Source organism: Penicillium diatomitis (assembly GCF_028827545.1).
Source record: "Penicillium diatomitis strain IBT 30728 chromosome Unknown utg000012l_segment0_segment0, whole genome shotgun sequence".
NCBI lineage: Eukaryota > Fungi > Ascomycota > Eurotiomycetes > Eurotiales > Aspergillaceae > Penicillium > Penicillium diatomitis.
Window position 1 is genome coordinate 1,179,139 of NW_026623184.1, and position 25,364 is coordinate 1,204,502.

The following is a 25,364-nucleotide window of genomic DNA, read 5'->3' on the forward strand; positions in this document are numbered from 1 at the left end:
ATCCGGAGAGCGATGCAAAGATCTGGGCGAAAAGGAAGGCGATCGCGGAAAAGCTCTATCACCCAAAAGAGCAGCGAACTCGGAGAACGCCGTGGAGAATGGCTTGGGCAAACGGAAGCGGTCGGGATCCGAGATGCTCGCGAAGCAGACAGCGAAGTTCAGTGAGATGCCAGGCGAGGCGGGGCAAAAATCGTTCAGGCTGAGCCGGGGGGATCGAGCAGTGATGACGAAGAAAGGTGAGGATCGGAGGGGCGGAGGAGAGATAGATGGTCGAAGCGCGGGGGAAGATTAGGCACGCCGAACAAGAAATGGGAGAAAAAAGGTCGGAGAGGTCTCCCACGCAATGGATCCCGACGATTGAGACGGTGGGCAACGGGGGTCCTGGTCAAAGAGGCGAGATGGAGATCAACCGGGGGGGGGGGGGGGGGGGTTTGGCAGGTCGAGCGATGGTTGATGAGGGTCGGTGGGATCAGGCGGAGGGGAGGAGGGGAGTCGGAATGGGTTTGAAAAGAGGAGCAAACGACCGGGCTGTTAGGAGAGGACCCGCAGTGGAAGAGCTTGAGAGGGGATCATCGACGGAGGACCTGAGGCAGCTGGGCAGACCGCCTGGTCAGGATGGACACTTTCGAAGAGCGGAAATTGGACGCGAGAGGAAGGACACGCTTGGCATTCACCTCTTAACAATATATCAGTCTGAGAGATAGAAGTTTTTCTTCTTTTATACCGCTCCATCATCCAACCGGAATGGCATAGAGGCCAGCTGACTAGAACACGGAATAAGGGAAATCTGGAGTCGACTTGACGTCTTTTGACACTCGGACTCGCCGCATGAAATCAATCATTGACCGGGGCTAGACTGGGGTGGTGCGGCTCTTGAAATCCTAGTTACAGCCGGTCATTGTGATCAAGCCAGATGGACGTCGATGCCCTTGTACGGGAAGCAATTGTGCATCTAGCAAAGCGCCATACAGCAAGGATAATGATACATACAGCAAGGATAATGATACATGATTGTGAAGGTTTGGTCAACTATGACCGCAAGCCATGGAGCTCAAGAATTACTTACGCCCGTCGACGCCCACGCTTCCGCCCATGACTGCGGTTTGGTCGACGATTTGACGGAAGGGTTGATTCATCTTGTCTGGTCGGGTGGTTTTGCTCGTGAACCAGTAGCTTCGACTCTTGACCCTTCTCGGGCAACGCAAAAAATTCGTTGTTCTCCTCGCAAAACAGCTCCGCTTTCTCGTACTGACGTCGGTTCAAGAGTTCCACAAGGGACTGGCGTTTCTGAGATGCCTCTTCCGTAAGGTGACGCTTTGGCAGCTTATACAGTTGTGTTGCAATTGAGTTAAGCGTGCGAACAGAGGCTGCCGTGCTTGGTACGTCTTGAGAAAACTTTAGTTATAGATCTCGAAGAGAACAGATGATAAGATCTTTCCATACCAGCTTGCAGGATATTATCAGGGGTGGTTCCATATAAAGTTTTGAAAGCATCGTACGCCACCTCGCGATGTGCCATGTCCGTCGAGGTATAATATTCCTTGATCGCGTGGGCGTCCGCGAGGACATTCCCGCCGTGAACAGACCCTTTGTTAAGACCGCGGATTTCTCTGCACAGCTCCTCATCTTGTCGGTGGGTTGGATGGGAGTCACGGTGAAAGCTGAGAATCGCCCGTCGACGGACGTCTTTGCTTGTCTGATGTAAGGCGTCGTTGATGCGAGCCCGTTGACGAACGACCTGAAGTTCGGACTGAGTCTGTCCGAGCTTCGACTGAGTCTGTGCGAGTTCTGCCTCAGTCCGTCTGAGGCCGGACTGAAGTTGGCTCACGTCATGCCGAATTTGTCGAAGCTCATCGAGCATGTCGAACCCTTGGCTGTTCGCGGCGGTATGCCGTGTTTGATTCCACTCGAGGGACTGAATGTCCTCTGCAATTTTGGCCTGACAATCACGCAATGGGTCTGGGCCAACCGGTGTGGAACCCGCGTACACAATTTTCGCAGGGCGAAGCTATCGATTTGTTCTTCGCGTTAGTATACTGGCAATGATCAGAGAGAGATACGGGTTCAAAGTGGTACCGTTGGTGTTTTTGTCGGACTTGAAGACGTTTCCTTTTCCAGCCGCGGCCGCTTAGGGCTGTTGCCCGAGGTCTCGGACAACGTCCGCCGCTTGGAAGAGGCATCTCCAGACATTGTGTCGACCGACGTACAAAGGACTTGGCAATGATGGGACACTGATATCCTTGTACGCGGTTGCTGGAAATGGTGGAAAACTACAAGAGCAAGCTTTGCGGGAGGTTTCTGCATGTTACTGTAAACATTCGGGAAGCCCATACATGGCAGGCGCATTGAACTCGGCGCCTCGATCAAGCAACTACACGACGGAATCGTCGTGAGTCGTGACTTCTTTCGGTCCCGCCGTGGCCCTCTATTCCCCTCTTGCTATTTGAAAGTCTTTCCACTTTTTTTCTCTCTCCCTGCGCTCCACAAGCCGCTTCAACCGGCTGTGTGAAGCCTGTGAAGGAAGATTGGTCATCTGCACGTGTCTCCAAGGTTGACAATAGCTGGCGTGTCTGCTACCACGGGATAGTGGGTAAATATCTAGGTTGCACCTGCTGCTGAGTTTGATGCTGACGCAGATGGATTGACCAGTCGGTCTGGCGTCCCTGGCTGGGCAGTAACCCGCATAGCTGTCTGGATCCCGATCCGGACTCTGACCTGACCACTGGCTTCAACACCCGCTCGACCTGTCGTCTGGATTCTGGCGTGTCCTCGTGCTGGGCTGGTGGCTATGACGACGATTTGGATCCCGCTTTGAAGTCTCGCTCGAATTCTGGCTTGGCTCGTTACTCGAACCGCGACTTGAATCAACGCCTGAGCCCTGACTCGGATTCTAGTCTGAGGCGTTCAAACAGTGACGTGCATAACAGCCTTGCTTCGGCTTTGGACCCTGGCGTGATCATGGTGCGAGTGCAGAGACAGACGTTTGAATTGCCCATGATGTCAGAAGAGTCGTTTCAGCAGACGACGACTTTCAGCGACAATGTGTCTGCGCGAAGCAATGAGGGCTGGCTTGAAGCCTCACGGCCCGATGCAATGAGTCGAGGAGGTATACTCTTAACATGGGCCGAAGAAAAGGACAAGCAACAAGGGTATGACTTCACGCAGGCAGACGCTTCCAGGTTTCGAGCTCATCGCGAGGATTCTCCACCTGTCGATAGCGCAGCAGTTGTGTCACTCCTCACAGATACTTCCTTTGACCCTGCCTTCGGAGGCACAGAAGAGATTGACCTCGACCCAGCCGCGGCACCTCCGCTCTTGACTCGATCCGAGATGGAGATGCTGAACTCTTTCCGAAAGCAGATCGGCCGTTCATCTGACAGGGCCAGTACCACTGCATCATCCCAGGCAGGTCTATCTGGTCTCAGCTTGATCCCAGACATAGATTCCTTCCTTCAACAAAATGATTCGTCTACCCTGAGGCGGCAGGGCATGCAAGCGACAGCCCAGCCGAGTCTGACTCTAAGCGACTCCGTTCTTGAGCATCGGCGGGGAGCGGTGGATTGGGTGACGGTGCATAAACGTTACCACGATGAAATTTGGGGGTATCTTCGCCCCGCGCTGGAAGCGGCAAAAGAGGAGATGGAGGAAAAGGGCCAAGAAGGGTTGACAGGGGGAGAAGATACCGATGGACCTGCAGTTCGGAGACTGAAGGTGATTCTCCGGCATGTGCAGGTGTAAGGAGCAGAGGGAACTTACACGCTTGAGTCGAGCTTGATTGCATGAATCATGAAGTGCGTGCCTAGACCGAGTCTACTTCAAGAGTCTCAAGGCCTCAAAGCAAATTTTGTACTACTTGCATGTATGAGATATGATAGATTCTGCTTCTTGAAGCCGTCTCACGATAGTCATCCTACACCGTGGCCACTCCCCATCTTCTGCGCCACTCACTCTCACACCTACACGCTCCATCAACCTACTTACCAGGTAGTATCTCAACAGCACCTAGCACACTGATCACTACCATCCACCACCCTTCAAAACACCCACCGCGCCCTCGACATCCACAACCTCATCCGCCCTCCCCGCCATCCCACCCCATCTCACCCACCCCTTCTCATCCATCGCCCACGCACACCCCCGTCTGCCACCAACTCCCACTCTCCGTCGGCCGATTCCAGATCCCCTTCTCTTTGCCCAGCATCCAGATCCCCATCAACCCTGCCGGACTCAACACATGGCCCCAGGAACTCACGCCCAGCCCCCATTTGGCATACATCTGGCGCTCATTGTCCACGAGCACGGTGAGCGAGGGGCCCGTGCCGCCCAGGGCGGCGATCCACTTGTCGGTGGAGGATTGGGAGCTGTGCGATATGGCGAGGAAGTTGATGGATGGGTGGGTGGCAGATGCGGTGCGGAGAGCCAGGAATGTTGCTTCTGCGACTGGAGGTGAGCAGACGGCGAGCTGGGGGAGGGGACCCCAGGATGCGAGTTCTTGTGTGAGCGACATGTTTCGTCTGCCAGATGAGATGAAGAGAACACGCTTTCAGAGGTCTGCGTGGAGGAATGAAAGGAATTGAAGACAGGCAGGCAGGTTTGAAGAGGTGCGCGAGTGGATGGTAGATCGTACGGAATATAGTGAATGGAGTCGGTGGACCGATCACTGGTGTAAGTGTTGTCAGGGTAGCCTACACATTGAAGCAGTGGCAGTCTCGATCAGTCACGGGCTGCAGGTGATTATCTGGTGGAAAACATGGTGCGGAGTTGATCGGATAACGGGCTAGATACCTACGTACCTCACCTATGGAGAAAGCTGTCGAGTATAAACTCGACTAACGATATCCAGGCAAATTCACATGGCCACGTCAATTATGATCACAAAAACCTACACCAGCGTAGTACCAAATCATAAGCTCGAGACATGGATTGTCCACACTTCACAAAGGAACCCGTCAGCCACGTGTATCCACGTACTCTTGTCACCTCTTTCTTATCAAGCTTCCAGCACCTCGGAATAATATCGAAGCATGCAAGACTACCAATCTACAACGACAGCATCGAGCGACTGCCAGGTGGACCCGCCCATCCCGCCCATCCCGTCGGGCCGACCGCGTGAATCTACTACGTCATCATCCACCCCGGAACCAGAACTGGGCGTTTTCAAACTCTACAACCCCTTGCCCAGGAGATTAGTAAGTATGTACTCACGCAGTCTAGTAGAGTACTAAGTGGAAAGTTTCAATTGTGGATAGGGGCGTCAAGTTCTAATCAATCAACTGATTAAATGCTCTGAATGTAGCAGGCCTGCGGGGCGGTGGGTACCGCGTAGACCTCGAAAGGTTGGTAAGGTGCACCATCTCACAGACCGCACCTCGATCATGTACCAGGTTGGTGTACAATACAAGTGAAGGCAGCCTCGAGGAATGTGTTGCGCCAAAGTCGCTTGTATTCAAGATGGAATAGATAAAATTCTCGTATGGTGTTTTACAGAATCACAAGGCCCGTCTCCACGCGAGGGTGCAACAGCTCGCATATATCATGATCAAGAAAAAGTCAATTCACAACGGTGACGGCCCATTTTTAAGAATTCATAGAGTCCCACCGGAGAGCAAATAGCAAATAGACACGCAACATATCGAAAGATGAAGGGGGTATGAAGAATGGCACAAAGGTCGTGAAGCAGTCACGGGACCGTCTTCACATCAAGATCACCATGTCAGAAGGATAAAGAACAGGAGGATTGGAGGATATTTAGAGGCGTTCACAGCTCTAGGCTGGGCTTCTGGCCCTTGACCCGACCAATAACGGTCTGGGCGGCGTACTTGGGGATGACCTCATCGTCGTGAAGCATGGCAAATTCTATGATGAGAGGAAGTCAGTGATGATTGCTCAGTCGATGGATGGAAGTGTATCGGGAGGAAAATGGAACGTGAAGGGACAAACAAGAAACATACCCTCGGTAGCATCACGGCCCATAAAGTTGAAAAGAGCATTGGCACCGCCAGGGTGCTCATCCAACCAGTTGGTCACGTCCAGGACAATACCCTTGACGACGATCCACAGGTCATCCTTCTTGTTGTGCTTGGCCACTTCCTCCATGGAAAACTCCTTCTCGGGAACCTGGAAGCTGGCAATGGGGTCGGGTTTGGCAGCAGCATCCTCACCGGCCGGGGTGGCTGCCGCGGCGGAGGCGGCACCGGGGGCATCCTGAACACTGGTCAGGCGGTTGCCGGACTGAGCGGCACCGTTCCACTCGACGGAAATCTTGCCGGGAGTGGAGGGGTCAATGTGCAGGGAGATCTGGCCCAGACGCTGCTGAGCGGCCGAGGAACCACCATTGATGAGCTTCTGGAAGAGGTGCTGCGAGGCCGAGTCACCGGCCACACGGCCGTAGACAACGCAGCCCAGCAGGGAAGAGCCACCGAGACGGTTGGCACCATGGACACCACCAGCCAGCTCACCGCAAGCGTACAAGCCATTGAAGGGCTTCTTCTCGCCGTTCAAGACTTGAGCATGCTCGTCAATCTCAATACCACCCATGGTGAAGTGCAGCACGGGCTCCATGAGAGCGACGTGGAAATCGTCGTCGATGGAGAAGGGAAGGTTGTGGAAGAACTTCTTGCCCCAGGGGTCCTTCTTCTTGCCCTCGGCAATGAGGTTGTAATCGTCAAAGGTCTTCTTCAGAGCCGCCTCGCCGCAGCCAATCTCGGCCGCCAACTCTTTGCCAGTCATCTTCTTCATGAGTCCACGACCGGAGTAGTGGCGAGTGTGGAAGTCCAGGACGTTGGAGGCCTTGCTGTTGAGCACGAGACGAATGGGCCACTTGCTCTTCTCCTTCTCCTTCCACATCTGGCCGGAGACGTAGTCACGGTGACCCAACTCATCGGAGAATCGCTGACCATCGGAGTTGAGCAGGAGACCACCTTCACCACGAAGGGCCTCGGCCGCGAGGAACTTGAACTTGGCGGTCGGGTCCTTAGGGTCAACCAGACCCGTGGGGTGTACCTGAACCTTGTCCATATCGATCCCATTTGCGCCGATGGCCATGAGCATCTTTTGACCGTCACCAGTGGCGTGAGTGCCGTTAGTGGATGACAAGCCGTAGGTGTCCGGGCGGTGCTTCTTCAGTAGTGAGGATTCACTGAAATCAGCAGCGTACCCACCGGTGGCCAAAACGACCACGCCGTCCGCCGTCTTGGTCTCGCCGTTCAAAGTGTAAGTCACACCAGTCACATCATTGCCGGACTTGTTGACCGCCGTGACGTTGGCCTTCTTGATGATCTGAACACGGTGGGGCTCGGCCTGTGAAAGCTCCTCCAGACGCTGCATGAGCGCATAAGTGATGGCCATACCAGGGAACTTGGCATCATGACCACGGTGTGTACGGGGATGAGAGTGACCGCCCAGACGAGACACGAGGGTGAGGTCCAGGTTGAAGACATCCTGCAACCACTCGACGGCAGAGGCGGACTTGTAGGTCAACACTTTGATGAGGTCGGGGCGGGCCTTGTCACGGGCGGATTTGAGGGTGTCCTCGTAAAAGGCCTTGACGCTGTCGCCAATGCCGAGATCGGTCTGTGTACGGGTGAGGGCGCCGTTGATGCCGGACGTAGCCTTGGTGGAGTTACCACCGAAGAAAGCTAATCAACCACCCAGCGGACGGTCAGAAACTTGAAGAGTCGATGATGCGGGCATGTCCCGTTATTCAACGGGTTGGGGTGGAAAAGGGGAACCTACCCTGTTTATCCAAGACTAGGACATTGCCACCATTGAGATAGACGGTGTGTGCGGCACTCAGACCGGACACTGGATTCCAAGAGCGTTAGTTAGTCGGGGTCTCGGCTCGAATCTATTGCGACGCGTGATGAATCACAGCAACTTACATCCACCACCGACCACAATGACTTGAGGAGCGGCCATTTTATGTGTGGTTGAGTGTGAAGAAGGGTATCGGAGAGACAGAAGGAGGACCTCAAGAAAGCAGGGAGAGAGAGTGGAGAAAACAAGAGATCACCCGACGGGAGACTGGCGTTATAAGTAGTAGGATTTCAGGAACTGGGGTACCGACGAGACACAAGAATGGGCCGCGAGACCAGTCTGGGGCCGAGAAACACAAAAGACGGCGGGCGGGGGATCGCAGAACCAATCCGAGGGGAGTCGTGATGGAAGATGAACTCACCAAGCTCCAGGTTGACCAGCTTCGGGTGGGATTATTCACGATCAGAAGCCGACGTGCGTGCTGGGTGGAGGCGAGGTCTATCGGCCGAGGCACACGGGCGTGGGGAAATGGACACGCAAGTGGAGTCGAGAGGAGTCGCGGTGGACTTTGGGGTGGGCTGGGGAAACACAACTTCCTGACGGGGAGTTGGTAATGGGACCGCTGTGGCTGGCTCGAGCAGTTGCAGAGATTCGGTAGTGGACATTAAAGGCCACATACTTGGCGAATCTATGGGCATACGAGTACGGGCTACGGAGGAAGAACAGAGACATGGCGCAGGCTTTGAATACTCCTGAAGCAATCGCGTTATAGGAAGCACATGGTCAACGTACAGAGCGTCGACGTGTTTAGACTGGTTGACGGACCACCGCATCTCGATCGAGACACGAGTCCGTGCTCCAGAGGCGGGAGCGACCATGCAGAGTAAGAAGCAAGAGATCGGACTGGTGATATCTCAGCGCGTCAGCACCGGGCAGTCGAGTGGTGAGTTGATCAGCTGGGAGAAGATGCTCTGCACCATCAGATGGATCACATGCCAAAAAAAAAAAAGAGTGTGAGTGACATGTTGGGTACATGGCCACCGATGGACAAGGGGTGGGCTGATGGTGTCACCGTCGCCTGCATCCGGCGCAGGGATACTCCGGGGTAAGGTTCCCCCGCAGTACTGAGGTCCAGTCGCAGATGATCAGATGCATCTTCACATGTCCGACCGGATCACTCTTATTCCACCAAGATGTATTGTAGACAAGACCACAGGACAACTGTTTCGACCACTACCAGACGCAGCAAGTGATCTTACTGGATACAATTTGCTAGGGACGATTCATCAGCATGGAATTCTAGGACCATTCCCCTATCGACGGGCAATTCTCGTCCTGATCGAGGAAGCGTGGTGGTCGATGCCTATTCCTGATGCGGGAGGCCTCTGGCCTTCTGATCGTCTCCTGGCAACAGAAGAGCCTCGGATGTCCTCACGATCAGGTTTTATACCACCATCGCATTTTGCTCCAACTTTGACTGCTGAGACGCTCATACTTCCTGGCCAAGCAAATCTCGTGGTAGTTTGGGCGTGGTTCATCAAAATATCCGGATGAAGATCCAGGATTAGAAAATCCCTCTAACCTCGAGCGTTAAATGGCATTCTATGATTCTACTACGATCTAAGTTAACTACCTAACCTTACCCTTAAGGTACCTAGCCACCCCCGGATCACGTTGCGGGATCATGTGACTCTTCCATCTGAGAACAAGCTGGTCATGATCTTCGCAGCGGACCCATTGTTGTCCGATGAAAGGATCTCTGCAACACAGCACGAGGATGCCACTGCTTTGGTGAACACAATTTTGAGAATTCCGTCTGGATCAACCGATTTCCTCAATGCCGTCGCCTAGACTAAAAGCGTGAAACCTTGTAGACCTTCAATCGTACCTTTCATCCATCAGAATCCACATCGGGAGAGCGAACGGCAGCCACCCTTCTCGGGGATCCGCCCCTGCGTGGCTTCCCCATCGGGCAAGCCCAGTTGCCGACAGCTGACTTGTTGGAGGAAAGTCGGCAATCGACGGGACTGACGGGGGTCGGGACTGACGGGATATAATATATCTGGGAGGTAATTCCATTAGCCGAATACGTGACAGGAATCCAGAGAACATCACTGACTGTTTCCTTGGGGCGTCTGTCCTGCTCGATTGCCGGTGAGGTATACGGCGTTTCTCAACCCACCCGATTCTAGACCTTTGGGTTCAATTTGTATATGGACCAGGAAGTAGCGACTAGCGATACATTTCGCAGTTCCTGTTGCAAAGGTTTTACTACCCACCCAGCCGTAATCTGCCAACCAAACATGTCCGCGGGTCCTGCTCACTGCTCAACGGCTCACAACTACGGGCTCGGGGTAATGCACTCCGAAGAAGTGAAGGTGGAATGTTCAATGGAGATCCGCCCCAGAGCAGACAGAAAGCAGTTGTTCTCGTAGGCGGCATCCAAGCATTTCAAGCTAGCAGACAAGCAGGCTGGGCCTGTGGTAAATTAAAAAAAAGGTGGCAACGTCGTTTCAACCATAATAATTACAGGTCCAAGGCAATGCCGCATGAAAACATTATATCCTCTCTTCCACAACGATCGACATCGTGACCAGAGCAGATTCTCTACAGGCCAGGAATTGGCGGTCGCAGTTCCTGAGGCGGCCATCCAATTTGACTGTCAAACCAAGTCTCAAAAGTCCACGAACCCGACCCGATCCAGCGTCCACCCTGGGCATCTTCACCTGGAAGTACAACCCTCGCCCACGAATTTGGGGGCACAACTACCTCGAGATCAAATTTCCCCCATACAATTTTCCACCGGCATTCCAGACGTCCGTACACAGTGTCGTATATTGCCTCGGCCTGATTGACTGTGCCGCCGGGGATGGGGCGCACCAGCACTCTTCTCCATCCAGGATCGAGCGGGCTGATTCCTGCCACGATCTTATGCAACCAATTGATGATGGAGCCCAAGGCATAGTGGTTGAAGCTGGTCATCTCGCCCGGGTTGATGCTGCCATCGGGACGCATGCTGTCCCATCGTTCCCAAATGGTTGTTGCTCCCATGGTGATCGGATACATCCAAGAGGGACAGGACTGCTCCTGTAGCATTCGATAGGCGAGCTGCACATGTCCAGTCATCGTTAATGCGTGCGTGATAAGCGGAGTCCCTGCAAATCCGGTCGATACTTGAAAGTGAGCTTTGCGAACAAGCCGTGCAAGTCGGGCGCCGGCGTTGGCAACTTGAACCGGGGAATCGATCAGTTCAAATACAATGGCGAGGCTGAGAGACGTCTGCGTATCGCCAACGAGGTAGCCTTCAGACGAGACGTATTTGTACTGAAAACGTGTCTTCAGGGCCAAAAAGTCCAGCTCATATTTTGCCGCGTCGACTTTTTCATCTAGGATCGTGGCAATCGCGGCTAGGGTCCGAGTGACATGAACAAGGTAGGCGTCGGCAACCAGGGTGCCGTCTGTACGTGCATTGCCTGGCTGGTGTGCTGGCGCAGTAGGATCAAGCCAGTCTCCTAGCTGGGAAAGACTGTCGTCCCACAGTCTGTCCGGTCCTCGCTGGATTCCACGATCCACCCATGCTGTCATACTTGGGTACTGCCGCCGTAGGATTTCAATATCTCCGTAGTTCTGGTAGAGAGTCCAGGGGAGCAAGATGGTGACATCATCCCAGACAGCCTGTGGGAACATGGGCCACGTTGACTCGGAGAGGACATTGGGAACGACAAAGGGAGGGATTGCACTGGGCGAAGCAAGTTGTTCGACTGCCAAGTCTTTGAGCCAGTCACTCAGCATACCGCCAGCGTTGTAAAGAAAACAAGCCGAGGGGGCGAAGATTTGAATGTCTCCCGTCCATCCCAATCGCTCGTCACGTTGTGGACAGTCTGTTGGAATGGAGAAAAAATTGCCGCGCATACTCCATATTGCATTATCGTGCAGTCTGTTGATCATCGGCTGGGAACAACTGAAGTATCCAGTGCGCTCAAGGTCAGAATGCATCACCTCGGCTACGAGACTGTTGATAGTAAGCGGGGCGACATCGTCGTCGGGACTCCATCCATCAACTTGAACAAAGCGAAAGCCGTGAAATGTGAACTGTGGTGCCCAGTTGCGGATTGCTGCACCCGCGGAAACAAGAGTGTCTGCGCATTTGGCCTTTCGAAGCGGGCGAATGCCCAGTTCTTGGTCCTCAAGGATTTCCGCATGAGTCAATGTAATCGTGTGGTTTGCAGACTGCGTGAGAAGTGGAATGCGCACGCGTCCAACAAGATTTTGACCAAAATCGACTATTATCTTGCCAGAGGGTGTCTTGATGATCTCGACTGCCTGCACGACCCCAGTGACACGCACTGGAGGTGCACTCGGCGAAACAAGCTCAGCCGTTGGAAATTCAGTCTCGCGGACTGATTCCCAGGATGCATCGTCCATGTTCAAGTCATCAGACCAGCCGGGCTGTTCCTCACGAGCGTCGTAGACCTCGCCGTCGTAGATTTCACTCGTCATGATTGCAGAGAGATGACACTTCCACGTTGAGTCGGTTAAAATGCTCTTCTTTTCATTGCCGGTGTCAATCTCTAGCTGCGCAACGAGAGCCATTTCATCACCAAAGACAAAGCGCCGGCCACCCCCAAAACCGAGTCTTGTGGCATACCATCCCTCCGCCACCTCTGCGGCAATCACATTGGGCTGGGATCCCTTCAGTAAGGGACCCACGTCAAAAACCTCATAGTTTAGACGGTGCTTGTAGCTCGTCCACCCCGGCGACATGCAATGAGTACCAACGGGGACGCCATTTATATAGGCTTGAAATACTCCGAGAGCAGTGATGTAGAGACGTGCATGTTTGATAGCGGCAGCAGGCAAAGAGAATGTTTTCCGCAATCGCAAAGGTCGTAAGGGTCCCTCAGGCTGCTTGAACCGACTGGTGATCGCGTTGGCGGTCCAGTCTGCTCGTTTCAGCAGACCACACTCCACCGTCGCCCAACCTGACCACTCCGTGTGTTGCACATTGGCAGTTCCATGCGCGCGCACACGTACTTGTGCCACCTCGCGAGAGCGGAGAGGATGACTGGGCCAGGGAACGAGGACCGACTCTGCGGACTGCACGTGGTGCGATTCTGGCGGATCCGAATTGCGCGCAATCTCCAGAGTGTAAGCAGTTTGAACCCAGTCTCTTTCCGTTTCCTCGTTTGCTGCGAACGTCCACGAAATGCGGGGCCTGGATACCCCAATACCCCGTCCCGATGCGTGCTGTTCAAATGAGACCGAAGCTATCGATGGCTGGGAGCTCATCTTGGCCGATGGGAAGTCAGGTAGTGAAGAGGGCAAAGGAGACAGTGACCTGAGGTACGAGCATGGGCTGATCTCCCAGCGCGGGTTCGGCTTCTCCTCGTCAGTATCATCGCCATGGTCTCGTTGGTGGGAATTACTGAGAAAATCGGATAAGTCGAGCCCGACGGATGATTCTGTGCTCCTCAACCCCCGTTGGTGTACTTTTTCCGGGGCATTTGCAGCCACCCTGCAGCGCCCGGCGATGACTATAGCCGGGCAGCAGATCTATTAATGTGGTTGCTTCAGGGATCTGAAGCGACTCGTCGTCTCAATCTAAAAAGGCAAAAGCCCTTTAGCTTCTGAATTCGTCAAGGGATTCGTTTACCTCCTTGGAACTCTGGGGTCATTTGATTGTTTGCTTGCGGCCCACGAGTCAGGTGTTCATTGAAAGGTTGAGGAAGAACAACAAGTGCATGATCAGCTCCAACATCCCGAGGACCTAATATTTGTTCCAGGTGTAAGTCACCCAGCCTGGAAGAATCTTGAATAATCTTGAATCGGAATCGTTGATCGTCAGGCTGAAGACAATGGAAAGTATTACCCGCACAGGCAATCCCCACCCTCGAAATAGCCCGCTCCGCATTTACAAGATTCTCCGGTCTACAGACTTAAGCTCTGCCCGGCGGTGTGTTCCGGTCACGGCACTCGCAGCATCAATGGATCCTTACCTGAAGCGTCAAGGGAGACATGGCTTGTCCCGTTACCGATTCACACTGCAATTTCGATACTTGCCAACATTTCTCGGCGCCGTCTCGGCGTCTACAGCTCTCATAGAGACATGAAAAGCCGTTCTCTGGTCCAAAAACGGACGATTCTCTTGTTTGCATGCATTGGTCATGATGTAAATTCACGTCCAAATGGCAATTACCCGCTGATGTGGCACGGACGGCAGGAAATTGGTTTCCGAGACGAGCGACATCATTTTCGGATATTTCGGAGGTATGGAGTTTGGACAATCTCACAGGGTTTCAGACATGATGACTGAATGGTCATAGGGGGTCTGTACTTTCCGTAGAGTTCGGACCGTTCCCCCCAAACACCACTGAGTTTGAATCTTGACGGCTCGCCTGTCATATATCTAGGCCAGGGGCTCCTCTGCTGACGCGATTGATAGAGGATCTCGCATCTGAAAATATTGGCAAAAACAAACAGTCTTCTGCCCGCAGTCTATGAACAGAGACTCATGATATTCGAAGAATTTACACGTGCTTATCAAGAGACAATACTCTTGACGGAAGCTATCAAAGTGATGGACTCAAAGCGTTCGATTCCATCAAATAGACCGAGAGAGCTCATGTCGCAGATCGACAGAAAGTCTTTCCACAAGTAGACTGACCATCCACAGGATCTCCATATTTCTCACTTCCCGCTCATGCTTGCTATCTTTAGCTGTGCTTCTCGGTGCGGTGGCAGACCTGGCAGATGCAAACAAGGATACGAGGCCTTCTAGGTCTTCGGAGTTGTTCTGAGCCCGAAGGAGAGGGATTACCCTTGACCATCTACAGCACAGCTTCTCCGAACTTCTGTGCCTATCTTCCCTGGTTAGAGTGATGAGGTTTTGAATTTCCTCCAGGACCATCAGATGTTGCTGTGTCATTGCCCGCCTGGGATCCGCTGGGTCAATTTCTTCGGCTGTACACCGACCTGATACGGTATTCATCGGAGGCACCGACTGAAGATATCGGCTCGAAGAAGACGGACCATCGGGAGTGCACCTCTCTATGTCCATCTCACAGCTCTCATAACTAGTCTGGATCTGGACATCCTTGCCTTTGAGTCTTGAGTAGTGCCTTGTCTCGTGGTTGAGCTCCTTCGTGCGATTTCTGTGCCATACATGCCCACTCATGCAGCCCGACAAATATCTCAGCCACGTGTGGAAAACACCTCCCATCAGTGTCACCAGATTAGTCAGGATGGGGATAGCAAGCAGCGACCAGAAAATGAAGAAGACTTTGCCAAAGTTGCTCGTGGGGTAATAATCACCATATCCGATTGTGGTGAGCGATGTATATGTGAAATACAGCGCAACAAAGTAGGACCAGTTGGATTCCTTTTCGGAATGGCGAAACACGGCTGCACTCACCAGCCAAAGCATGAACCAAGCCGACATGAAGAGAAGGATATCGATCCATCTTGATCTCCGGTAAAAGCGCGCTTTGATCTCTTGCTCCTTCAGGTACATCGTGTACCTTTGAGTGACGCTGCTGGCAAAAGAGCCTTGAGATTTCAAGCCACAAGAGACTGTCCTCTTCGCTGGCCGTTTTTCTGAGTCCATATTTGGCAGATCCCCGTGGACACTGTCAATGGTAGCTGCCAAGCGGAGTTCACGTAATTGATCCGTAACAGACATCACAGCGGCGACCACAAGTCCCAAGCTGATAATTCCCAAAGTAGCGTATGGAAATAGTAAGCTGCGCCCAAGATGTGTATTGGGAACCACATTGCCGAGACCAATTGTAAGAACGGTGTAGTCGGTAAAGTAAAGTGCGTCTATCAACGTCCAGCCTTCGATTTTGCTGTACACAGCCGCACCGCCCAGAAGCAGGATGGCGAAGAAAGTAAGTCGAAACATAGTGCTCGTGCATTCGACGACATTTGTATGTTCAGAACGAGTACAGAAAAATAGAACATGGATAAGAAGCAGGATTGACACCAATGCGTAGATGCATGCAGCGAACACTGCGGCAAAAAAATTCTCCGTGTACATCAGCGCTTCATGAGACGCTTCTTGCTGATGCCGGCGAATGTCGATACCCAGAAGAGCGAACAAGATTATAGCCGAAATGAGCCATCCGACCGCTGTGAGCGCGTACCCCATGCTAGACTCAGATCTATAAGTTATCACAAGAAGGTACAAAAGGTATGAGGCTCCCGAAGAGGCTATAGATACGGCTTTTAGTGCCATAGTCCTATACAAATGTAAGCTCTTGTCCGATGGAACATAGTAATCGAGACTGAAAGCTCATATTATACAGTACCAATGCGGTGTGGGCAAAGTAAAAGCTGGTCCAGCCTTCGAGACACTCTGCAGCCATTCCGAGGCGAGTGCACAGATATTGAATACGAGAGCTATCACATACAGAGAGCCCTGATGCTCCGTCAGCAAGCTTGATCGAAAGAACACCTAGGGGAGTCCACATACTGCAAACATCGGCAACCCTGTGATATTACCAAACCAGTTACTGCTCGCCTTAGTGATTGCACGGACTACGCATGTATGCTCGACGCTTCTAACCTCTTCCCGGTAGGGAACTCATTGCTCGATTTTGATCGCATCGGCATCTCGGACTAGAATCCCCAGCGATCAACTTCATTTGCAAGTTTGGTTTGAAAGAAGCTGTCACCACACGCAATTTTTGAGTGTCGTCGTACCTCGAGATTCAAGTTAATACTGAAGATGATTTGTGCGTGTTGAAAAGAGAAAGTAGTTCTCGGAGATCTCCCTTTGGCCGTGTGATCGGTGCGCGTCAAAATAGAGCTGCGATGGATGTGAAAAATGGTATGAACTTACGATTAAGTAGTAAAGTTTATATGACTAAGGCTTAAATGATGATGACACGTCAACTCCATCATCCATGTGAGTTTGATCTCTATGAGGAAGAATGTCGCCCACTTGACGCTCTCCGTCATCCGTGGTTTGCACAGTGTTAAACTTCGGTTCTGCCTCGGAGACCGCGCCGAGATAGCCGAGTGTGCAACCCTTCGCAGTCGAAAATAAGCGTGAAGCACATGTTGTACCGTGGTTCAAGTGCATGTAAAACCTCGCTCCATCTAGGGCTGAAATAGATAGTGATGGCCTTGCACGGCTTGGTGCAAGTTCCAGTGATTATGGTGCTGTCTGGGAACAGGGTGCGCAACCGCAAAGCAGCAGTATACATTCAGTCAGGAATTGCTCGCTCGCAGTAGGTAAGGTATATGAACTGTATGAGATTCGAGCGGAAAAGGTTCAGAAACAAGTAACAAGTCCAAAATCATTGACGCGTAAGCTTTCGCAGCTATCAGAGGATTACGAAAAGAGCCATACTTATGTATCAGCATTGAGCTGCATACACTATAAATGCAAGCCTGCCCCTTCGCGAATTCCAACTTCTAGTTTATGCATAGTCTTCCCCTGACTATTGAGCAGTGTACATTTCCCAGGAGCCAAGCTCTTACGTAATTGCAGCGCTGGTCAACGAATGTGAGTCTGCTGCGAATGAGAAAGTATCTATGGCTGGAAAGTAATGGCGTTGATTGATCATAATTCATAAACATGTCAAAATCTCCCCTAATGCACCATTTGACCGGTGGCAAACTCCTAGTAAACTATTAGCCCCAATCGAATCTATCACCATGAAAGGTAAGAGTGCTTTACTCACCGGGAAGTGCTCGGCAATACTGGTCGCAACGCGTTCAACGTTTTCCGCAAGTTCTTGGACTCCCTGGTCCCATTGGCGCAAGCTCGCCCCGTTTGCGCCAGGGCCTGCTAGCTCGGCATCGAAGCAGATAATGCCATCGATTTGATCAATTCGGGCACGAAGACGACCCTCTCCTACCATCCGCGCGGCGTAGGCTTCGGCTTTCTCGCCCGCCGAAAAGTCACTCGACGATTTGAGTCCTAGAATAGTACCCAGCGCATCGACATGGATATTATCATAAAGTTTGCTGGCTGCGACAAGATTATGCTCAATGACAGCTTTGTCGAGGACCGTAGTACCGTCAGCCGTGATAGCAAGTTGATGTGGAGCAAGCTTTTGTGAAAAAGCAAAAACCTCATCGGCGTTGAGAAGTCGATCAAGGAACATTTTCTCCAGAATGGAGAACTCGTTCACCGATGAAGTACGCTCATCTTTGTAAAGTCGAGAAAGAAAACGTGATCTTTGTGGGCCTGCCGGCGCAAGCACTGCACATCTGATAGCAGCTGAAAGCGCAGTAAGTCGGTCATTTTCATCAACGCCTGTGGCTAGACTGACGTTAAAATACTCCTGAGCAGCATCAAGGAACCGTCGGCGAGCATCCAGGATGCGGGCTTGCGAAAGCTGAAAGTACAACTTGAGATCGTGCTCCTCCACTTTGCTTGGCAAATTCTTGATACGATTCAAGAAGCCCTCTGCACTCGTTGTGTCATCGTCCTCCAGGTAGTAGCGAACGATTCGAATCCAAAGGCGAGCTTTCGCCGTGTCCGGGACCAGGCGTTGAGAGCTGTCGATATTGATTCCTGAGAGAGCACGGGCAGCAGCACTGTAATCTTCTTGTGACTCGTATGCGCTAGCCAGTATTTCCCGTATCTGTGAGTCCTGCTCTTCCACCGAGGTAGCGCGCGACTGGAGTAACGTGATCGCATGTTGTCCGGTCTTTATCTGGACCTCAGGGTCGAATTTTTGCAGATAGACGATGAATGAATCAAGCAGAGGCCGAGTCGCTCCGACAGTAATATCATTATTGAGGAACGAATCAAGGTAATAGACAATGTCCTGAGCAAGCTCGTCGCCCGAGGAGGTCGACACGATGTCATTGAGAAGGTTATTGTATTGCTCAAGCTTGGAGGGTTGATGTGTGAGCGATTCGATGGCGGATAAAGCGGCGACGACCTTTTGCGATGCCATTTTCAGGTAAATGACACTTCGGAAGAGACCAATCTTATTTCTTCGCCTGAAAGCGATCAGCGGCCTAGATACTGCAGTTTCTGTCTCGAAGTGGAAAATGTACCTAGTTGTGAGATGGAGATGATGTGTGGCAGGGCAAGCTTATCGATAAGCCCAGGCGGAGAAGTGGGAGCTCGGTGAGCGGGGCCCGCCTTGGTAAATCTGATTGGCTTGCTGAGTGAGCTGGTTTCGAACCGGATCGGAAGCAATTGAAGTGAAATGCCATTAATGGCATGTCATCATAACGACTAGAGAAATAAAACATGAAGGGACTTCATCGGTCCACTGCAGTACATACATGCAGGGCGCTACACTAATACACAGTCCATGTCTTACTGATTAGCGCGCCGGGTAGTGTAGAAGTGATGAGGGCTCAACGAAGTGCGCAATATGTACTGCCGAGGCACTATTAGCACTTTGCCTACCTAGAGCAAGGAGGATCATGGCAGCCTGCTCCAGACAAATAAGGTTGAAATGTACAATTTCCACGCTGTAGATTACTAGCCATGCCTCTCTATTTCTCATGTGAATAACCTGCCGATGCTGCTGCCTGCGATCACACCTATTTTGGTGTTGTTGCCTTCGGATGAAGTCATCTGATCTCAAGAACGCTGAAGAGCGTTGAAGAATAATGATGCGATAAGGAGGCTCTGCGACTCACCGCCTTCTGTTGTACCCGCCCGATTAGTTCCAAAGCGATATAGCTCTTTCGCCCGCGGCGAGGCGCAACCTCACATTTGACTCGCTCACAATTTGCTCCGCAATTTCACTCTTGCGTATCGACCATTGCAACTCTTTGTCTAAACTGCAACATAGTTGCCCAAGTCTCCTCATTCAGTTCTACACGCTTCGTGGCTTAGCGCGGGCGTCGCACCCGGTCGCTTGCCAACATGGCGCATATCAAGCCAGACCCCGACGCCATGTACATCAAGCCAGATCCCGACAACAAAGACATTGTGCTTGCGGATATCGAAGATGATGATATCTACGAGGATGCGGGAGATCTTGATTTCTCAGCATCGGGACAGAACGTGTGGCTCACACGGTTGCCGCAGCAGTTATGGGACCACTGGGCGACAACAGACGAGAATGCGGATGATGATGAGGAGATCGAAATTGGAACGATCAGGATAGAAGGAGACCCTGGAGATATGAAGCGTGTATGTTTCCCCAGTCTACAAGGTGCATCGCTTGCTGAATGCTTATACATGCATTTGACGTGCAGGTTAGTCTACGGTTGCATAGACGAGAAGGCAACGAAGACATTCCCAAGGACTACACCCTACAAAAGCAGGTCATGTCAACGAATGCGGCACATATGACACAGAATACATTCGTTTTCACTGAAAAAGACATCCCGGGAGCCGAAAACCGTCTGGCGAAATTTGGCGAGAAACGTTCGGCTCTGTATGAGTCGATGAAACGAGATGCACGAAGAAAACAACAAGGGAAGAAGTGGGAGCCCTACGTGCGGAAAACGGTACCTAGTAAGGATTTCCCGAGTCTCCATCTCTTGAGTACAGCCATGCTGATGCTGCTTCAGAGCAAACGGCACTTGTGGGCCAAGTAAGCGAGGAGTTCAATCTCTTGCCGGTCGAGAATGAGGAACTTCGTCGCATCTCCGAGAAAGCTGCCATGGAGGCTTTGAAGCCGAAGGAGAAGGTTCAGTACATTGATGATATTACTCCTGACATCACTAACGCGGCGATTCTCCTGCCCACGAACAAGGGACACTTTGTGGTAAGTCTCTGAGCGGCACCCTTAACTTGCGTCTGCCAAGGCTAACATTACCCTTTAGCAACAAAATAAACCAACGAAGGCCAAGGCTCAAGAGAACAAATCCACGCGTATGCCACAGAATGAGCTTCTGGATCGCATTTTCGAATGCTTCCGAGAATACCGTTACTGGCCTTTCAAGACGCTTAAAGCGAAGCTGCAGCAACCCGAGTCCTATCTCAAAGAGACTCTGGAGATGGTTGCTCACCTTGTTAAGGCGGGTGACTTTGCTATGACATGGGAGCTCAAACCCGAGGCTCAACCCGCCAATTACGCCTCGGTCGCCCATCAAATGGTCAAAGATGAGAAGCCCCCCGACATGGACGACTTCGAGGACGGTTCCGAGGAAGATTTCACCGCCTCGGGCATGATTACGGATCACGATTAGACAAAAATCCACTCGGGCCTTGCTCATCGAGACCGAAGCACATTGAGTCAGATCAGAATTGGCTGAGCCACATAGCGTGGTTGATTGATTTATGAGATTGGGCCATATGTTGAGGAAACTGAGATATTAAGATGATACCAAATTCAAACAGAAGTGCAAACAAGTAATATTCCTGTCAACCCATGTCGCACTTGTAGCACTCCATTGTAGCACGCAAATATTTAGTTCTCTGCCAAAAGAGAAGACATGTACATTATTGCTACCAGATAACTAGGTATATATGGCATACGCAGAGGGTTTTCGCAGTACTACCAGTACCATGAACACATGACGACAATCGCGCGAGGCTGACCGATGTTTCCCACGTGACCTTCCACACGCCACCGGCGGGTATGTGCGTGTCTCACCGTGTCTACCTTCCCATCTTACAAACATTCTTATCTCTCACCTCATCTATCAACTTCGGGCATTTTCAGTTTCCCTACAAACTTCATTCTGCCATCTGTCTTGATCTTCTCACATCCTCACTAACGCTCCAGCTATCAACTGAAAGTAGCTCAACATGACTGAAAACGAGGAACTATTAGCCCGGATTGGCCAGCTCGCAGGTCAGCTTTCGACAGCACAAGCCCACACTTTGCGCTCACCCACTGACCTTTTCTTGTTGTAGGACAAATCAACAGACACAAATCTCAGCCTGCACAGTCCAACCAGCCCTCGTCTCACCAATCCCAACATGTATCACGTCATGCGCACGCGCATCCCGGATGGGCGCCGTACTCGCGAGGCAGAGGAAGAGGTCGCCATCCAGCCCCTCACCGGAATCGCACTTTGGTTCTCAATAACGGTACCCCTGGGTCAGCGCACAGTGACGCATCCACTCCCGGTCCCTCTAGCGACAATGATGCCGAAACACGACAGCCCACTACCTCTAATGGATGGGTTGCAAAACGCGACCGCCACATGCAGCTGATCAACTCGGCTGTCTACGAGAAGGAGAAGGTCGCACGTGCCAAAGCCTTGGAGGAATCGCGTAAAGTGAAAACTCAGCGACGGGCTCAGCGTGAACAAGCAAAGGTCCTCCAATATGCGCAAGCCACTCGAGGAAACGCGATGGTATCGACCATGGCACAGCCAGGAACTGCGCACCAAATTCTTGTGAATGATGTTCCTTTCAAGATTACCCACGGCGGGAGCAAATTAGTCCGAGTTTTCAGTAAGACTCCCTTGTCCTATCAACATGTTGAGAGAACTGACTCACTCCTCCTAGATGACCCCAATACCGCCAATACCACTCCCAAGCGAGTCAATGTGGCGGGCGTGACATTCGTTCGAAGTAAAAACGGCAATCTTCATCGCCTTGGAGCTGTGGCCTCAAAGAAGTGAGTCGCACTACCAATCCCTCAGTGACTGCGTGCTAAAATCGAAAAATTAGGAACCCGATGACCGTCAAGAAAAGAAACGAACTGTGCAAGAGGTTCACTTCCACCGGTATACACATTTTTCCAAAATAGAACAGGCCCTTGTCTGCTGACTTCTGTCTTTTACGGACGGTGCTAATTCGTGTTACTCGCTGCTTTTAGGTGCTTGCTACAAGGGCCCGTCTTGTCCATTCGTTCATGATCCTAACAAAGTTGCCATTTGTAAGGACTTTCTCCAAACTGGCGAATGTAGTGCTGGTATGAACTGCGATCTTTCCCATGAGCCCTCACCCCATCGCTCTCCTGCCTGTGTGCATTTCCTGAGGGGTCGATGCTCTAACCCACAGTGCCGTTACGCACACGTTCGGGTCAACCCAGGAGCTCCTGTCTGTCGCGACTTTGCGACTCTCGGGTACTGTGAAAAGGGCGTCAATTGTGAAGAACGACACGTTCACGAATGTCCTGATTATGCCAACAGCGGCGTTTGCCATAAAAAGCGTTGCCCATTGCCTCACGTTGACCGCGCGGGCCAAATTCGCAAGGCTGCGGCAGCCGCGGCAAAGGCAGAGGCGTCAGCTGACAATGAGGATGAATCTGACGAGTCTAGCGAAGAAGAAGACTATGCTGCGATTGACTCGGATGATGTCGACTCGGACGACTTCGACGACGTATCTACCGAGCTCCTAGAAGGGGTGGATAGCAGCGAGATGGCCGAGCAGCACGACTTTATCAAGTTCTGAGCAGCCCAGTCTTAGACTTCGTCCAGCAGACACTCGAGTCCGTCTGCAGCGACATCGTAGTTGCCCCTTTTGCATGCTTTTGTTGGTTCCTGATCACCGTTCCGTTCCCAATTGTGGCACTGGTTTCTTCAGGCGAGATCTATTTGGACCGCCAAGTAATACTCGACACGCACTCATGGATACCCAAGTTGGAGGAAGAGCGGACAGATCGCAGAAGGAGATAGTATCGTTATGTGAGAATGAATAAATTTCAAATCCTTGAAAATACATCTGAATCATATAGGCCCCTCTCTGACCCTCGAGTTCACATATTTCCATTCTGCCGTCCCCCGGATTGGAATAAATCTAGATATACAGTCCAAAATCTGCGGTCGTCCAACCTGACTGATCTCAGAAACTCGGCGTTTTTTGGCTGGCCGTGGACAGGGCTTAGCTCAGGTCGAACTTGCGAGGCACGAAGCTTCCCAGATGATGCACTGGAGCTTCACAGGTATCAAGGCCGGAGCCTTTTGATTCAGCATGCCCTGTTACCCTTTTGCATTTAAAGTGCGCCACAGAACGCGACTTCCCAGATCGGTGTCATTCAGACCATATTCTTCCCTCCTCACTCCTTCCCTGGAAACTCTATGCACCTTTGCTTCGGTCATGAGAGAGCACACCAGACTGGTAATGATTTTCTTCAAATTCAAACCACCACGACTTCATCTGGGATGGCTGCGTGGTTTGACTCTCCCGCAGTCTGACCCAGTGCTATTGATGTACCTCCACGAGGGGTCACGGTACGTACGGGCTCGACATCCATTCATCCGGCCCTGTCTTCACACGCTTGAGCCCACCTCCTACCGCACCCTCGGCAACCCCACAAACATCCAGCTTCTGGCTCGAGGATCACCACTTGATCGCCTCGTCTAACTGATGGACAGTGCAGCTGACTGACAGCTCGATTCAATCCGATGATAGACCCAAATCCGCGAGATCTTGGTCGTTGGCTCCCTTAGGTTAAAGCTAAGCTGTGTTCGTAGACATTCCCGATAAGATCCCTTGCTCTTGTGACGAGATGACGTCCTTCGGCATTGTGGTTCGCATACGCGGCGCAGGGCTGTCAGGTCACCTGGAGGTTGATACTTCCTCACTCGGTTTTATTCCTTTGGAAGTCAAAGATGGAAGGAGACCTTGTCAAACAGTGTTACAGGAGGCAAGCAGCTCCCAATGGAAATGCCTGCCTTTTAATAAACTCTGGTGAATTCGGGTTACTGTGTTGCACGGAGATTGGTTCTCGAAGCTTTGTCTCGACAAGCGGGCAAGCGTGAAGTATCAAAGCCTGGCCATGGGCCAAAATGGAATGAATTGAGTTGAAGTCACGCCTTAGTGCACATCGCGCGTGAGAACTGCAACATGTGAGAAAAGCAACATGAAGGCTGTTTGAAGATTCTTCTTGGCAAGTCTGAGGATCGCGTGAGCATCATCGCCCTACTAGTATCATCGTGAGGTAGTTCTACCAGACAGAGTTCATTATCGACGCCTTCTTCCATAGGTTTGGTGTATTCAATCCGATGCCAACCTTGGGCGTGAGAGTAATCGAGCATCCGAGTACCTTCTGCTATTGAGCTACCGTCTACTTTAAAGTATGCGGTTGTTTGAGAGAGAGAGAGAGAGAGAGAGAGAGAGATTACTCAATGACATGTGCGGGGCTAGGTAGTCTGTTGATCTAGTTTGCCCGCCTTGGGAAGAAAGCTCGGCCCATAATGAAGAAGCATGTGCCAGAGCAGCCACCGTGGGCGTTGAAGATTTGAACCGGACCAAGGCTATCATGTCGAATATGGGAGTGTCAGCCTTACTGACTCCTGAAGACAGCTAGCAATCATCGAATAATCGTGACAGAGCGGCCTACCACTCGAGATGAGTCACTTTGCCCGTCGACTGGAGCCTAGCCCAGCTTGCATTGCGTGCTCGATGGTCATTCTCACGAAAGCATCAAACAGTCTCCATCAATCCACGGAATTATCGGGTTTCCACGATGGAGACGGAAATCAGGAGACAATAAGCTCGGGATTCATCATATCAAAGCTCACGTCAACCTGGCGACCTCGGAAACTATCAAGCACGAATAGCCGGCCCTCCTTCGAGCGACAGACTACATCATGTGGACGCAATCTGTAATCTCTTTCCCGCTCATCACACTCGCCAAAGTCTATTCCAGCCCGTTAGGTAGGCAGTACGGGGAACGGTGGACGCAAATAGCAGTAAACACACGCCTCCGAGTAATGTCCACTCAAGCCACCACCTGCAAGCGGGCTGAAGTGAGGCTGTGGAGTGTCCATACTAGACCTGA

General features: G+C 51.9%; 9 protein-coding genes across 9 annotated transcripts; 3 read left to right on the top strand and 6 right to left on the bottom strand.

Annotated features, from left to right (window-relative positions):
- Positions 1 to 1,062: 1,062 nt before the first annotated feature.
- Positions 1,063 to 2,190, bottom strand: N7539_008312 (uncharacterized protein; the record flags this gene model as incomplete). The annotated part of the gene is made up of 3 exons (XM_056937912.1): positions 1,063 to 1,385; positions 1,444 to 2,008; positions 2,077 to 2,190. 3 exons carry the CDS (start codon positions 2,188 to 2,190, stop codon positions 1,063 to 1,065), a joined length of 1,002 nt encoding a protein of 333 aa, XP_056787004.1.
- Positions 2,191 to 2,333: 143 nt separating this feature from the next.
- On the top strand, positions 2,334 to 3,738 carry N7539_008313 (uncharacterized protein; the record flags this gene model as incomplete). The annotated part of the gene is made up of 2 exons (XM_056937913.1): positions 2,334 to 2,389; positions 2,637 to 3,738. The coding sequence occupies 2 exons, from the start codon at positions 2,334 to 2,336 to the stop codon at positions 3,736 to 3,738; spliced, it is 1,158 nt and encodes a 385-aa protein (XP_056787005.1).
- A 376-nt stretch (positions 3,739 to 4,114) lies between these two features.
- Positions 4,115 to 4,507, bottom strand: N7539_008314 (uncharacterized protein; the record flags this gene model as incomplete). The annotated part of the gene is made up of 1 exon (XM_056937914.1): positions 4,115 to 4,507. One exon carries the CDS (start codon positions 4,505 to 4,507, stop codon positions 4,115 to 4,117), a length of 393 nt encoding a protein of 130 aa, XP_056787006.1.
- A 1,251-nt stretch (positions 4,508 to 5,758) lies between these two features.
- Positions 5,759 to 7,917, bottom strand: osm1 (putative fumarate reductase Osm1; the record flags this gene model as incomplete). The annotated part of the gene is made up of 4 exons (XM_056937915.1): positions 5,759 to 5,856; positions 5,952 to 7,637; positions 7,735 to 7,803; positions 7,881 to 7,917. 4 exons carry the CDS (start codon positions 7,915 to 7,917, stop codon positions 5,759 to 5,761), a joined length of 1,890 nt encoding a protein of 629 aa, XP_056787007.1.
- Positions 7,918 to 10,362: 2,445 nt separating this feature from the next.
- Positions 10,363 to 13,044, bottom strand: N7539_008316 (alpha-L-rhamnosidase; the record flags this gene model as incomplete). The annotated part of the gene is made up of 1 exon (XM_056937916.1): positions 10,363 to 13,044. One exon carries the CDS (start codon positions 13,042 to 13,044, stop codon positions 10,363 to 10,365), a length of 2,682 nt encoding a protein of 893 aa, XP_056787008.1.
- Positions 13,045 to 14,356: 1,312 nt separating this feature from the next.
- On the bottom strand, positions 14,357 to 15,901 carry N7539_008317 (potassium channel family protein; the record flags this gene model as incomplete). Its single annotated transcript, XM_056937917.1, has 1 exon — positions 14,357 to 15,901. The coding sequence occupies one exon, from the start codon at positions 15,899 to 15,901 to the stop codon at positions 14,357 to 14,359; it is 1,545 nt and encodes a 514-aa protein (XP_056787009.1).
- Positions 15,902 to 17,350: 1,449 nt separating this feature from the next.
- N7539_008318 (COP9 signalosome complex subunit 4) lies at positions 17,351 to 18,668 on the bottom strand (the record flags this gene model as incomplete). Its single annotated transcript, XM_056937918.1, has 2 exons — positions 17,351 to 17,380; positions 17,442 to 18,668. The coding sequence occupies 2 exons, from the start codon at positions 18,666 to 18,668 to the stop codon at positions 17,351 to 17,353; spliced, it is 1,257 nt and encodes a 418-aa protein (XP_056787010.1).
- Positions 18,669 to 19,597: 929 nt separating this feature from the next.
- N7539_008319 (transcription factor IIF subunit TFG2) lies at positions 19,598 to 20,871 on the top strand (the record flags this gene model as incomplete). Its single annotated transcript, XM_056937919.1, has 4 exons — positions 19,598 to 19,867; positions 19,933 to 20,194; positions 20,251 to 20,447; positions 20,506 to 20,871. 4 exons carry the CDS (start codon positions 19,598 to 19,600, stop codon positions 20,869 to 20,871), a joined length of 1,095 nt encoding a protein of 364 aa, XP_056787011.1.
- A 562-nt stretch (positions 20,872 to 21,433) lies between these two features.
- Positions 21,434 to 23,032, top strand: N7539_008320 (CCCH zinc finger protein; the record flags this gene model as incomplete). Its single annotated transcript, XM_056937920.1, has 4 exons — positions 21,434 to 21,479; positions 21,542 to 22,253; positions 22,307 to 22,362; positions 22,455 to 23,032. The coding sequence occupies 4 exons, from the start codon at positions 21,434 to 21,436 to the stop codon at positions 23,030 to 23,032; spliced, it is 1,392 nt and encodes a 463-aa protein (XP_056787012.1).
- Positions 23,033 to 25,364: the final 2,332 nt, after the last annotated feature.